Genomic DNA, 15,902 nt, shown 5'->3' on the forward strand with positions numbered 1-15,902 from the left:
GACTGAACATCAGAGGTACAGTGAATAGCATTAAAAAGATAGAGGGTATTATTTTTTACCTTGTACCTCGTAACCTTTTTAGCATTTAGCCTGCTAGCGGCAAGTGATTCTGCCTTTGCAACCAGTGCAGACCCAGATCAACCTGCACAACCATGCAGGCTGATCTGGGTCTGCACTGGTCGCTATTCAGTTAGTAAATTTTCATTAAACACCCCTTTAAATATTAAATGATACTGCCCAAATTGAATGATAGACCAGTTCATTGTAGAAATTTAGCAGGGTAAAGGTTAAACAAAGCTTTTAGTACAGGAATCACATTTGGTAATATCTCTAGTTTATTTAGTTATTTGAAAACACTTCAGTGCACAAGTAATTTGATATAAAATAGCTGCAAAAAGCAAATGTTTTTCTCACTTATTCAGAAAATTTCGGATTAGTTTTATTTGATAGTTCTCATTTTTCACTTTATCTTTTACCGATTTCCCTAGTTTTCATTTAACCTCATATAATAGTCTTGGTAAAGGGCACACATCTTTTGGTTTAAGATTTGTTACCTGGAGGGTCAAAGTCCCTCAGGTCAGATAATGTAGTGATGTTGTTTGAAATCTAAGGGCACTGTAATTCACTCTATCTTCCTAGATGTCATCTGGGAACTGGTGTTAGTGTGGGGAAAGACAGCTTTTAGTTTGGGCTTCCAAAGTTTACTCCATATTGTGTCTTAGTATCACCTGCACACACTCTTTTTCAGCTTATAAACTTTGGTTAAGGTTTTGTGTGCAAATGACTATCATGCTGTGTGTCAATGACTGCTAAAATTTATTGGGTCAAATCTTAGGATAATGTTTCTCAGTAGCCAAGTTTGATAAGTATTGGTGGAATTTAGTGTAAATTATGGCACTCTTTTTACTTAGAAAATATGGTTAAAGTTTTGCATGCAAATAAATATTTAATTTTCTCAGTAACAGCATGGATGGAATTGAAACTTCGCACAATACTTTTCGGTTGTCAAACTTACTAAGTTAGATAACTCTTTGTTGAATTTTATTTGGCCTTTTTTTGGTCTTTTTTTTTTTTTGCTTAGAAAGTTTGTTTAAAATTAAACCTTTAAAGTCATGGGTTTTGGACGGAAACTGCTATTTTTAATTTGGCCTTATAGACAGCACATTCCTGCAGGAAAGTAAAAAAATCCGTCTTTAATTTTCTTATTGCTTCCATATTTTTTTTTGTCATTTTCACATCTCTGTTTGCAAACATTTTGGTGTGGTTGAAGGTGCTTTCATTCTTGGAGCTCTTTTTAATGCTGAAAGTTCTTTTCCTTAAAGGGATACTAGGTTATTTTTTACTAGGAGATTCATGATTTTTTTATTCTCTTTCATTGAAATGATAGAAGGGAACAGAAAGACGCCATTTTATGGAATTAAATCTAACTGTGGCAGACACTGTTTGAATATATCTGTGAATTGCGAAAAAAAATGACAAATTAATCAAGAATTTGACCATAAGTCTCTAATTACCATACCTTGTCATTGGCAAAAATGAGACACATAAAAAAGAAAAGTAGAAAGTGTTGTTTTGTAGCAATTATTAGGAGTTTTCCTAACCCGGTATATGTAGGTCAGGTTAGCGAAAGCATGAAAATTGTGCAGCTACATTGTCAAGGTATGAAAGCCTATATCTGTTTCAACTGAGCATGTCAGTAAAATGTGTGAAACACCATTTTTACAATGATTTATAGTATTTCAATTTTTTTGACCCAGTGTTAACAGGATGTTTAAAATATGATTTCTAGGAAATGAGTCAGGTGAAGTACATCCCATCTTGCATATGCTAGATAAAATTACATATTTTGACTGAGCTAGAAACTTACCATATCTATAATTGGGGTATGTTTTTTTGAGGCAGAATATTCAAAAAATATGTGAAATGAATAAGGATTTATATATAAATGAGCTGCACCAAGAGAAATCCAACATAGTGCATTTGCGACCAGTATGGATTCAGACCAGCCTGCACATCCACACAGTCTGGTCAGGATCCATGCTGTTTGCTTTCAAAGCCAATTGCAATAAGAGAAACCGTTAGCGAACAGCCGCGCAGGCTGGTCTGGATCCATGCTGGTCGCAAATGCACTACGTTGGTTTTCCCATGGTGTGGCTCAAATGATAGCACCATCAGGACTTCATTTTCACGAAAATAGACAGATAGCAAATAAAGCAAAAAGAAATTCCTGGTGAAAATTTCTGAATTTACAGTAGTGAATGACAGTGTGTATTTCCTCAATCTTCTGTTTAAGAAACAAATGCCACATCTTTTATAGAAGTTATTTGATTTATAAAGTAAATGACTTCTGTAACAAAATGAATGAACATTTTCTCTTGTTAAGAAAATTGTGATTTTTGTTCATCTGCAAATGTAATATAAGAAAGAGGTGATTTGATTTTGGCTGTTTCTTACAATGAAGAAAAATATGAAAATGGTTTGGAGAATAATGGGGAAAAAAAGATATATAAGGACTAGCATATTAGGATGTACAGAGCTATAAGATTAGCTGTAAGTTGTTTTCCTAACATTTTTAGCTCTTTAGATTAATTGTTTTAGAAATCTATTATTCTATAAGATATTGTTGTTACTTGATCGTTGGTGTCTGCACTGCAATGGTTAAAATTCTTATTCAGGTCCACTTGGTCTTAAAATCTGTAAGAGTTGTAGCTTTGAAACTCTATGCTAGTTTATAATGATTAGGTGAGGTAGGTATTGTGTCTGAAATCATTAGCCCTCCACCTCTGATAATTCATGTGGGGAAGTTGGCAGTTACTTGCCGAGAACAGGTTTGTACTGGTACAGAATCCAGGAACACTGATTAGGTTAACTGCCGGCCGTTATATGACTGAAATACTGTTGAAAAACGGCGTTAAACCCAAAACAAACAAACAAACAAGGTGAGGTAGGTGACAATGAGACAATAACACACAGAAAATTTCTTTAAACTTTACTTGCCTGCACCTCTGATCTAAAACATTGAACATATATAGGCACGTTTTGAAGAGCTCTTGTTTTGAATACAGTAATAGCAACAGAAACTTTGTACACTCATTTATTATCACTAAGGCGTAAAAAAAAATTGTTTGTTTCCGGTATCCCGACCTACCCTAAATTTTTGGCCTGACCCTAAATGTTTTTATGGCCTTGGAGAATATTTTTTTAAACTTTTTAACAAAAAGATGCAAAACTGCACTTTTTATGCTTTAAACATGGCCAGTGATGTTAGAAATCTACTTACTGATGCTCTAAAGGCATAACCACCTTATTTGTAATCATTTTTTGACAAAAAAAAAATTTCCGACCTACCTACCCTAATTTTTTTGAGCATGTTACCGGAAACAAAGATTTTTTTTTTTTTAGGCCTAAGATGTATAAATAGGTTATGAACCATAATTCTCTTACATCTTGTCTGCAGAAAATTGGACTTTCTTGGATAATGTTATTGTTTTGTCTTGTCCGCTTTTCCTGAATACTATATAAAGCTATAGCTTTAAAACTTTTTACAATTGTTTATTCATATCTTATTAGATAGTTAAGTAAGTCAAAAACTAGAACTCTCTCTTGTACTTGTCTGAATGATAGCCATATTTTAACCCTGAGTATAAGTAAATCTTAGTTAAATTTTTTGTTTAGGCAACTTTTTCTTGAATGCTGTAAGGGATGTAGCTTTAAAACTTCATACATTTCTTTGTCATCAGTAAGGGAGTAAGAGGGTTAAGAGCCATAACTGTTTTCCTGCATATTGACTGAACTCAAGCACTTACGGACAAGTGTTGGCAGCAGCAGGGGGCACTCTTATTATGCCCCCCTTCAAAGAAGGAGGGGTATATTGTTTTGCAGATGTCCGTCGGTCTGTCTGTCTGTCGGTCGGTCTGTATGTAGACCAATCCGTTTCCGGATGATAACTCAAGAACGCTTGGGCCTAGGATCATGAAAGTTGATAGGAAGGTTGGCCATCACCTGCAGATGACCCCTGTTGATTTTGAGATCTGTATGTCAAAGGTCAAGGTCACAGTGACCCTGAACATTTAAACGGTTTCCGGATGATAACTCAAGAATGCTTGGGCCTAGGATCATGAAAATTGATAGGGAGGTTGGTCATGACTAGCAGATGACCTCTATTGATTTTGAGGTCAGAATATCAAAGTTCAAGGTCACAGTGACCCGGAACAGTTAAATGGTTTCCGGATGATAACTCAAGATTGCTTGGGCCTAGGATCATGAAAGTTAATAGGGAGGTTGATCATGACCAGCAGATGACCCCTGTTGGTTTTGAGGTCATTTGGTCAAAGTTCAAGGTCAGATTGGCCAGGAACAGTTAAACGGTTTCTGGACGATAACTTGAGAGTGATTGGGCCAAGGGTCATGAAAGATGATAGAGAGGTTCATCATGACCAGCAGATGACCCCTATTGATTTTAAGGTCAGTAGGTCAAAGGTCAAAGTTACAGTGACCTGGAACATTTAAACCATTTCCAGACAATAACTTAAGAACGCTTGGGCCTAGGATCATGAAACATGATAGGGAGGTTGGTCATGACCTGAAGATGGCCCCTATTGATTTTGAGGTCTGTAGGCTAAAGGTTAAGGTCACATTGACCCAGAACAGTTAAACCCTTTCTGGACGATACCTTGAGAACGCTTGGACCTAGGATCACTAAACTTATTAGGGAGGTTGATTATGACCAGCAGATGACCCCTGTTGATTTTGAGGTCAGTAGGTCAAAGGTCAATGTCACATTGAACCAGAACAGTAGAATTTTTGTTTACAGTGAGCAAATAATTTCTGTTCCTTGTGCAATTACTGAATGCATCATGGGGGGCATTTCGTGTTAGATGAGCTCTTGTTTCCTTTTGTTAAAGGTGGTCAATCACATTTAAACAACATTTAATGACATTTTTTACTTTTTGTATATTCTGGTAGGGAATTATCTAAGGAACAAAAAAAATCAATTACATAGAGTAAGATTCCTATTTGAAATGTATATTTTATTATTTTTTTATAAAATTTTGTAATTACTCCCTTTTAATATGAAAGTATATAAAAAGCTGGGTATTTCTTTTTATTTCGATACAATGTCTAGTTTTACATTTGCATTTGATAGACGTATCAACTATTGAACAATCTGAACCAAAATGCAAGTTTTAAAGCTGTGTGTAGCTTCTGAATTAATTTATTTCCAATCTATCTTGGTTGCGCATCCAAGATAGGCAAAGGGAGGTAATAATAATTTTTCAAACTTGCGTTTCTAATGAATTCCATCTAAATACATAATTTTTAATTCAAATATTTTACAAATATATTACAATATGTCTAATATTTATACATTTCCTTAGGCAAAGTATATTTATCAAATTTATACTTATGATAAAATAACTCTATCTTGGCTGGGCAACCAGGATAGGAAAATGAAATTTTAAAAATACCTCTAGTGAAAATCTAATTGTATTAAGTGTTAAGTGAACATAAATAAGTGTAAATGATCAGATGCTAAAGTTTCGAACAAATCCGTTACATGGCCAAAATCTGATTATCCACCTTTAAGTTACTTGTATAGGAGAATTGGACTGGATAGAAAAAGCTGCTGTCATCTTTAAATAGTTCAGATGGCTGGGGTTGGAGCAAGGTCATAGTCACATCCTCTCAAAGACGCTATTTTGGGGATTCTCTCAGGAATGATTAAGATATAACGTGGCAAAGCTTTCTTCAAAATAAACTAAAAAATTAGGGAAAGCTAAGATATGGATTGCACCATTATTTACAGTTTTGCAACATTTAAACAGAACACTTTCAAACCTTTTAAAATTGGCATAATGTCAGTTTTCTGAGATAACACTGTAAGAAATCTCTAACTGTTAGCAATAAAAGAAGGTAATTTTAAAGATGATTTGAGACTTCATGTCTAAATATTTAGACAGTTATTGAACTATACCTGTAAGAACACGAAGACTTAATACATAGTAGAGCAGTATTAACAACAAGGTATTATATTCTCGCAATTACAAATAGAAAAATGGCGGAAATCTCTCTTCTTACATACCCAGAATGAGGTCTTGTAGTCTATTAGAAAACCTTTGCATAATGTTATACGACACTTTCAGAAGTGTGAAACATTTAAAATGTCACAATACTCAGGTTAACCAAACAAATATCAAGTAATTCAGGTGAAAAGAGGTAAAAGAAGGGAATCCATAAGTTTTCTATCACATAAAGTTTATTGTATTTAAAATGAACTATATGCTTTGTAAGTAATTTGTATTAATATAAGTTGGCTTACCTGAACACTAAGTGCTCATGGCGGGCCTTAGATGGTGGGATGTCAATCGTCCATACGTCTCATGTCTGTCTATGGTCATCCACAATTTCTTAAAGAACATTCTGCTCCTAGACCACGGAACATATTGCAACCAAACTTCACAGGAATGTTTCTAGTATGGTCCCTCTTGGCATTCCTTCAAATATAGGTCATTCATGTATAATTCTGGCTGACATAGCAACTGAGAAGAAAAACTTAAAATCTCCTATTTTAAAACATTTCACAGCAATGTTCCTTGGATGACCCTCTATCAAGGTGCTTCAAGTTGTTCTTTTTGATAAAAAAAACATGTGTCCACCAGGATGCTGGGCTAGTTTTGCCTAAATGGCTATACAAGGAATACTTTGAAAATCTTCTTGGCCCAGTTTGGTTACATTTTGTAAGTAATCTGGTATCTCAGTATCCTCTAATGGGAATGGATTGTAATCTCACATACATGTTCACTATGATGATCTGATGCGCAATGCACAGGTTCCATAAGTCAGTTTTTCAATTTTACAAAATTAAGCCTGTTTTCCAGATTTTTTTGTATGTAAGCTCTGTAACCACTAACAGGAATGGATTGTTACTCAGCTCACTTGTTGACAGTGATTATATGACATGCATTGCACAGGTCCCATGACTTTGTTTTAATTTTCACAAAGTTATACCCCTTTTACAATATAAGAATTCTGTTGTGTAATCTGTTATAAAAAGGAAAGTTTTACTGCTCAGATTTGTTGCCTGGTTTATACTCTTTATGATGATGCTTGTTAGCAGTTACTGTTGCTAATATTTTTGTCTTTTTTCAGATGAAGAGAAAAAGCAATTTGCACAGAGAAGATTTATTGTTACCAACTAGCAAGAGAATGTGTCGTTTAGAGTATTCTAGGTAAGTTTTCTTACTTTTATTTGGGTTAAAAATACTCATTTAGTGTATTCTAGGTAAAGTCTCTTTCTGACATTTTGGTCAAAAATACTAATATACAGTATTCCAGGTAAGTTCTCTTACATTAATTTTGATGAAAAATAACTATCTACAGGTATTCTAGGTAAGTTCCCTTTAAAAAAAAAAGTGTCTGTTTTGACAGTACTGGCCCTTAGAAAATGCACTTCAGCTTATTGTTATGGCATCATCAGACATATTTAAACAAACTTTGTTTCTTTTTAGCTCGCCTGTCACGAAGTGACAAGGTGAGTTTCTGTGATCGCGCAGTGTCCGTCATCTGTGCGTCCGTCCGTGCGTAAACTTTTCCTTGTGACATCTCTAGAGGTCACATTTTTCATGGGATCTTTATGAAAATGGGTCAGAATGTTCATCTTGGTAAATTCTAGGTCAAGTTCGAAACTGGGTCACGTGCCTTCAAAAACTAGGTCAGTAGGTCTAAAAATAGAAAAGCCTTGTGACCTCTCTAGAGGCCATAATTTTCAATGGATCTTCATTAAAATTGGTCAGAATGTTCACCTTGATGATATCTAGGTCAAGTTCTAAACTGGATCACGTGCCTTCAAAAACTAGGTCAGTAGGTCTAAAAATAGAAAAACCTTGTGACCTCTCTAGAGGCCATATATTTCACAAGATCTTCATGAAAATTGGTCAGAACGTTCACCTTGATGATATGTAGGTCAAGTTCGAAACTGGGTCACGTGCCGTCAAAAACTAGGTCAGTAGGTCAGATAATAGAAAAACCTTGTGACCTCTCTAAAGGCCATATTTTTCATGGGATCTGTATGAAAGTTGGTCTGAATGTTCATCTTGATGATATCTAGGTCAAGTTTGAAACTGGATCACGTGCCTTCAAAAACTAGGTCAGTAGGTCTAAAAACAGAAAAACCTTGTGACCTGTCTAGAGGCCATATATTTCACAAGATCTTCATGAAAATTGGTCAGAACGTTCACCTAGATGATATGTAGGTCAAGTTCGAAACTGGGTCACGTGCCATCAAAAACTAGGTCAGTAGGTCAAATAATAGAAAAACATTGTGACCTCTCTAAAGGCCATATTTTTCATGGGATCTGTATGAAAGTTGGTCTGAATGTTCATCTTGATGATATCTAGGTCAAGTTCGAAACTGGGTCACGTGCGGTCAAAAACTAGGTCAGTAGGTCTAAAAATAGAAAAACCTTGTGACCTTTCTAGAGGCCATATATTTCACAAGATCTTCATGAAAATCGGTCAGAACGTTCACCTTGATGATATCTAGGTCAAGTTCGAAACTGGGTCAGATGCCATGAAAAACTAGGTCAGTAGGTCAAATAATAGAAAAACCTTGTGACCTCTGTAAAGGCCATATTTTTCATGGGATCTGTATGAAAGTTGGTCTGAATGTTCATCTTGATGATATCTCGGTCAAGTGCGAAACTGGGTCACGTATGGTCAAAAACTAGTTCAGTAGGTCTAAAAATAGAAAAACCTTGTGACCTCTCTTGAGGCCATATATTTCATGAAATCTTCATGAGAATTGGTCAGAATGTTTACCTTGATGATATCTAAGTCAAGTTTGAAAGTGGGTCACGTGCCATCAAAAACTAGGTCAGTAGGTCAAATAAAAGAAAAACCTTGTGACCTCTCTAGAGGCCATATTTTCCATGGGATCTGTATGAAAGTTGGTCTGAATGTTCACCTTGATGATATCTAGGTCAAGTTTGAAAGTGGGTCAAGTGCCATCAAAAACTAGGTCAGTAGGTCAAATAATAGAAAAACCTTGTGACCTCTCTGAAGGCCATATTTTTCAATGGATCTTCATGAAAGTTGGTCTGAATGTTCATCTTGATGATATCTAGGTCAAGTTCGAAACAGGGTCCTGTGCGGTCAAAAACAAGGTCAGTAGGTCTTAAAATAGTAAAACCTTGTGACCTCTCTAGAGGCCATATTTATGAATGGATCTCCATAAAAATTGGTCAGAATGTTCATCTTGATGATATCTAGGTCAAGTTTGAAAGTGGGTCATGTGCCGTCAAAAAGTAGGTCAGTAGGTCAAATAATTAAAAAACCTTGTGACCTCTCTAAAGGCCATATTTTTCATGGGATCTGTATGAAAGTTGGTCTGAATGTTCATCTTGATGATATCTAGGTCAAGTTTGAAACTGGGTCACGTCCGGTCAAAAACTAGGTCAGTAGGTTTGAAAATAGAAAAACTTTGTGACCTCTCTAGAGGCCATATATTTCATGAGATCTTCATGAAAGTTGGTCAGAATGTTCACCTTGATGTTATCTAGGTCAAGTTTGAAACTGGGTCACGTGCCTTAAAAAACTAGGTCAATAGGTCAAATAATAGAAAAACCTTGTGACCTCTCTAGAGACCATACTTTTCAATGGATCTTCATGAAAATTGGTCAGAATTTTTATCTTGATAATATTAAGGTCAAATTCAAAACTGAGTCACATGAGCTCAAAAACTAGGTCACTGTCAAATAATAGAGAAAACGACATCATACTCAAAACTGGATCATGTGGGAAGAGGTGAGCGATTCAGGACCATGATGGTCCTCTTGTTTAGTATCATTTTTTCACTATATTAAGATGAGAACTATCTCTTATTCAGGTTTCAGTCGCATTTGAGATATTAAAGAAGTAGAATGATGGTGCTTTTTGTTTAGAAATGATTAGGTAAAAAATCAGTGGTTTTTAGCTCATCTGATTTTTTGAAAAAAAATGATGAGTTATTGTCATCACTTGAGCGGTTGTCGGCGTCGGCGTCAGCGTTGCCTGGTTAAGTTTTATGTTTAGGTCAGCTTTTCTCCTAAACTATCAAAGCTATTGCTTTGAAACTTGGAATACTTGTTCACCATCATAACCTGACCCTGTATAGCAAGAAACATAACTCCATCTTGCTTTTTGCAAGATTTATGGCCCCTTTTGTACTTAGAAAATATCAGAGTTCTTGGTTAAGTTTTATGTTTAGGTCAACTTTTCTCCTAAACTATCAAAGCTTTTGCTTTGAAACTTGGAATACTTGTTCACCATCATAAGCAGACCCTGTACATCAAGAAACATAACTCCATCTTGCTTTTTGCAAGAATTATTGCCCCTTTTGGACTTAGAAAATCAGTTTTCTTGGTTAAGTTTTATGTTTAGGTCAGCTTTTATCCTAAACTATCAAAGCTATTCCTTTAAAACTTGCAACACTTGTTCACCATCATAAGCTGACCCTGTACAGCAAGAAACATAACTCCATCCTGCTTTTTGCAAGATTTATGGCCCCTTTTGGACTTAGAAAATATCAGATTTCTTGGTTAAGTTTTATGTTTAGGTCAACTTTTTCTCTTAAACTATCAAAGCTATTGCTTTAAAACTTGCAACTCTTGTTCACCATCATAAGCTGACCCTGTACATCAAGCAACATAACTCCATCCTGCTTTTTGCAATAATTATTGCCCCTTTTGGACTTAGAAAAATCATTTTCTTGGTTGAATATTATGTTTAAGTGAACTTTTGTCATAAACTATCAAAGCTATTGCTTTAAAACTTGCAACAGTTTTTCACCATCATAAGTGGACACTGTACATCAAGAAACATAACTCTATCCTGCTTTTTGCAAGAGTGATGGCCCTTTTTAGACTTAGAAAATCATGGGTAGGACAATATTTCTATTATACAAAAAAAATCAGATGAGTGTCAGCACCCGCAAGGCGGTGCTCTTGTTTAGCTCACCTGTCACGTAGTGACAGAGTGAGCTTTTGTGATCACCCTTTGTCCGTCGTCCGTCCGTCCGTCCACAATTACTTGTGAACAAGATAGAGACCACATTTTGTAAGCAATTTTGATCAAACTTGTACAAAACTTGTATTGGCATGATATCTCAGTTCCTTTCGAAAACTGGCCGGATCCCATCATGGGTTATAGAGTTATTGCCCCTTAAAGGGCCAGAATTTGCTATTTTTGTGCGTCAACAATTTCTTGTCTGCACGAAAGTGGTTTCATTTATGATTTTATTTTAACCAAACTTGCTCACAACTTGTATCACCATAAGATCTTGGTTCCTTTCTTGAACCGGCCAGATCCCATTATGGGTTCCAGAGTTATGGCCCCTGAAGGGTAAAAATTAGCTATTTTGACCTTGTCTACACAATAGCAGCTTCATTTATGATTTTATTATGCCCCCCTTCGAAGAAGGAGGGGTATATTGTTTTGCAGATGTCTGTCAATCGGTAGGTCGGTCGGAATGTAGACCAATCCGTTTCTGGATGATAACTCAAGAACGCTTGGGCCTAGGATCATGAAAGTTGATAGGGAGGTTGGTCATCACCAGCAGATGATCCCTATTGATTTTGAGGTCTGTATGTCAAAGGTCAAGGTCACAGTGACCCTGAATAGTAAAACGGTTTCCGGATGATAACTCAAGAACACTTGGGCCTAGGATCATGAAAGTTGATAGGGAGGTTGATAATGACCAGCAGATGACCCCTATTGATTTTGAGGTCAGTATGTTAAAGGTCAAGGTCACAGTGACCCTGAACAGTAAAACGGTTTCCGGATGATAACTCAAGAACTCTTAGGCCTAGGGTCACGAAAGTTTATAGGGAGGTTGGTCATGACCAGCAGATGACCCCTATTGATTTTGAGGTCAGTATGTCAAAGGTCAAGGCCACAGTGACCAGGAACAGTAAAATGGTTTCCAGGCAATAACTCAAGAACACTTGGGTCTAATGTCAGGAAAATTGATAGTTAGGTTGGCTATGACCAGCAGATGACCCCTATTGATTTTGAGGTCATTAGGTCAAAGGTCAAGGTCACATTGACCAGGAATAGTTAAACGGTTTCTGATCTTCTTGTCCAAAACCATAGGGCCTAGGGCTTTAATATTTGGTATGTAGCAAAATCTTTGGTCCTCTACTAAGATTGTTCAGATTATTTCCCTGGGGTCAAATATGGCCCCATCCCGGGGGTCACATGGTTTATATAGACTTATATAGGAAAAAACTTTGAAAAACCTCTTGTCCAAAACCACAGGGCCTAGGGCTTTGATATTTTTTATATGACATCATCTAGTGGTCCTCTACTAAGATTGTTCAAAATATTCCCCAAGGGTCAAATATGGCTCCGCCCTGGGGGTCACATTGTTTACATAGACTTATATAGGGAAAAACTTTGAAAATCTTCTTGTCCAAACCACAAAGACTATGGTTTTGATATTTTGTAATGTAGCATCATTTAGTGGTTCTCTACCAAGTTTGTTCAAATTATCCCTCTAGGGTCAAATATGGCCCCACCCCAGGGGTCATATGGTTCATATAGACTTATATAGGGAAAAACTTAGAATCTTCATGTCCATAACTTACATCATTCAAATTTGGACCACATGTATAGTTTTGAATGGCAAGATGAACCTTGACATGAGTTGACCTTGATCTTGACCTAGTGACCTACTTTCACATTTCTGTAGCTACAGCCTTCAAATTTAGACCACCTGCATAGGTTTGTGTACCGAAAAAAACTTTGACCTTGTTCTTGACCTAGTGACCTATTTTCACATTTTTGAAGGTACAGGCTTCAAATTTGGACCACATGCATAGTTTTTTGTTCAAAAATAAAATTTGACCTTGATTTTGACCTAGTGACCTACTTTCACATTTCTCAAGCTACAGCCTTCAAATTTGAACTACATGCATAGTTTTGTGTACCGAAATGAACTTTGATCTTGAGATTGACCTAGTGACCAACTTTCACATTTCTGAAGCTACATGCTTCAAATTTGGACCGCATGCACATTTTTGTGTTCTGAATTGAAATTTGACATTGATTTTTACCTATTACCTACTTTCACATTTCTCAAGCTACAGCCTCCAAATTTGAAGCACATGCATAGTTCTGTCTACCGAAATGAACTTTGACCTTGAAATTGATCTAGTGACTTGCTTTCACATTTCTCAAGCCACAGCTTTCAAATTTGGACCACATACACATTGTTTTGTACCAAAATGAAATTTGACCTTGAGCTAGTCTTGAATTTGGAACATTCAAAAATGGCTCAGTGGATGGTGCCAAGATCACTCTGTAATCTCTTGTTAGGTTAATAGGTTAAAGGTCAAGGTCAGATTAAACCAGAATGGTAGAACTTTTGTTTACAGTGAGCATATAATTTCTGTTCCTTGTGCAATTATTGAATGCATCAAGGGGGGCATTTCGTGTTCAGTGAGCTCTTGTTTTAACCAAACTTGCACACAACTTGTATCACCATGAGATCTTGGTTCCTTTCTTGAACCGGCCAGATCCCAATATGGGTTCCAGAGTTATGGCCCCTGAAAGGGCCAGAATTAGCTATTTTGACATTGTCTTCACTATAGCAGCTTCATTTATGATTTGAATTTAACCAAACTTGCACACAACTTGTGTCACCATAAGAGCTTGATTCCTTTCTTCAACTGGCCAGATTCCATTATGAGTTCCAGAGTTATGGCCCCTGAAAGGGCCAAAATTAGCTATTTTGACCTTGTCTGCCCAATAGCAGCGTCATTTATGATTTGATTTAATTAAACTTGCAGAAAACTTGTGTCACCATAGGATCACAGTTCCTTTCTTGAACTGACCAGATCCCATTATGTGTTCCTGAGTTATGGCCCCTGAAAGTGCCAGAATTAGCTTTTTTTACCTTGTCTGCACCATAGCAGCTTCATTTATGATTTGATTTTAATCAAACTTGCACAAAACTTGTGTCACCATAAGATCTTGGTTTCTTTCTGGAACTGACCAGATCCCTTAGCGGGTTCCAGAGTCATGGCCCCTGAAAAGGCCAAAATTAGCTTTTTTGACCTTATCTGCACAATAGCAGCTTCATTTATGATTTGAATTTAATCAAACTTGCACAGAACTTGCGTCAGCATAAGGTCTTGGTTCCTTTCTTGAATCGGCCAGATCCCATTATGGATTCCAGAGTTATGGCCCCTGAAAGGGCCAAAATTAGCTATTAGCTCTGTAACTGTTGAACCCCTTGAAGGATTTCAAAGAAACCTGACACAAATGTTTACCTCACCGAAACAATGTGCAGAGCGCATTTGGATGGCTCACTTCAAGGTCAAGGTCACACTTAGGGGTCAAAGGTCATATGACTTTGTTTTGTGTGTATATTGCTCTGCATTTGCGTTGATTGCAGTGCTCTTGTTTTTATTTGACAGATCCTTCTTTTGTTGACCTACAATAATTTTTTTCAGCTACTTCCCTTTTATGTTACTATAAATAGCTTATGAAGTAACTTTATTATTATTGACCGTAGGGAAAAAACATAGACCACTTTTCTGTGATACAACATGGATGGTACCTCCAATTGTTAGGTGTATTTTGACATATCTGTACCTTGTAAGAATTTTTTATTTCTTTTTGGTTAAATTTTGCTCTTTGTTGTTCCTGTCCTTTGGACTTCGATATTTTTTCTGAGGACTTAAATTTATTTTTAATTTCTTACCTTTGTTGTTCCTGTCCTTTGGGCTTCATCAGTCAAAATTTTGCTCGATGTAATCCTTCGGGCATAAAACTACTGGCCTGATTTGAAAATAATTTTATTTGAAGTAACTTTAAGAAAATTTCAACTATAATTTCTCATAATTCTTTTGATTGATCTTGATTATGATTTTTTGATCTTCTTGTCCTTAAGTGCAATGATAACAGGTGAGCGATATAGGGCCATTTTAGCCCTCTTGTTTTTATCTAAAGTGAAAGTGAGTATTAACTCAGCACAAATGTTAGTATGGTTATTGCATTTAACTCAACTTGTTCTCCTCTCCAAATAAAATCTGTTTTATTCCAGTCCACAAACCACCAAATAAAATCTGTTTTATTCCAGTCCACAAACCACCTACAGTAACCTGAAGGCTCCTATGAAGAAGTGTGTGTACCAGTTACATCGGCAGAGAATTCCCTCCAAGGAACATCCGCCTCCTGGACTGGCCGAATGGCTCAAACAGTTTCAGGTATATAACTTCACTTACATACATACACATAGAACAGAAAAGTACACCATTTACATACATATGAATTGCAAACTGTTGTGAGGTCAAAACCTGCTAAAAATTTAAATTAACCAGTTAGGTCAGCTTATTTTAACTACTGCTTTGGGATGGACCACCTTATACTGTATTAGCATATTGTAATTACTGCCCATGAAAATACTACACTACATGTCAGTATATCTTAATTTTTGACTGGGCAAGAACCATGTTATATGTCAGCATGTTTAACTGCCAGTGGAAGTACCAGGTAGTTTGTCTAGTCAGTATATTTATTTCCCCAGCAATTACCATATAATTTGTCATCATGTTTTAATAACTGCCAGTGGAAGAACCGTGTTTTTTGTCAGCATATTTTGATTAATGCCTGTGGAGGTGCCACATTATGTGTCAGCATACTTCAGTTCCTCATATGAGCCGTGCCATGGGAAAACCAACATAGTGGGTTTGCGACCAGCATGGATCCAGACCAGCCTGCGCATCCGCGCAGTCTGGTCAGGATCCATGCTGTTCGCTTTTAAAGCCTATTGAATTGGAGAAACTGTAGCGAACGCATGATCCTGACCGACTGCGCGGATGGCAGTGGTCTGGATCCAAGCTGGTCGCAAACCCACTATGTGG

At 36.5% G+C, this 15,902-nt stretch overlaps 1 protein-coding gene across 1 annotated transcript in view; it reads left to right on the forward strand.

Annotated features, from left to right (window-relative positions):
• The window catches only part of LOC123556713 (F-box/WD repeat-containing protein 7-like), a 56,608-nt gene that overhangs the window by 23,177 nt on the left and 17,529 nt on the right, over positions 1–15,902 (forward strand). Inside the window, exons 5-6 of the mRNA XM_045347633.2 lie at positions 7,150–7,229; positions 15,119–15,245. Coding sequence (XP_045203568.2) covers positions 7,150–7,229; positions 15,119–15,245 — 207 coding nt within the window. The remainder of the gene's footprint in view (positions 1–7,149; positions 7,230–15,118; positions 15,246–15,902) is intronic.

Source organism: Mercenaria mercenaria, chromosome 5, assembly GCF_021730395.1.
Source record: "Mercenaria mercenaria strain notata chromosome 5, MADL_Memer_1, whole genome shotgun sequence".
Classification (NCBI taxonomy): domain Eukaryota; kingdom Metazoa; phylum Mollusca; class Bivalvia; order Venerida; family Veneridae; genus Mercenaria; species Mercenaria mercenaria.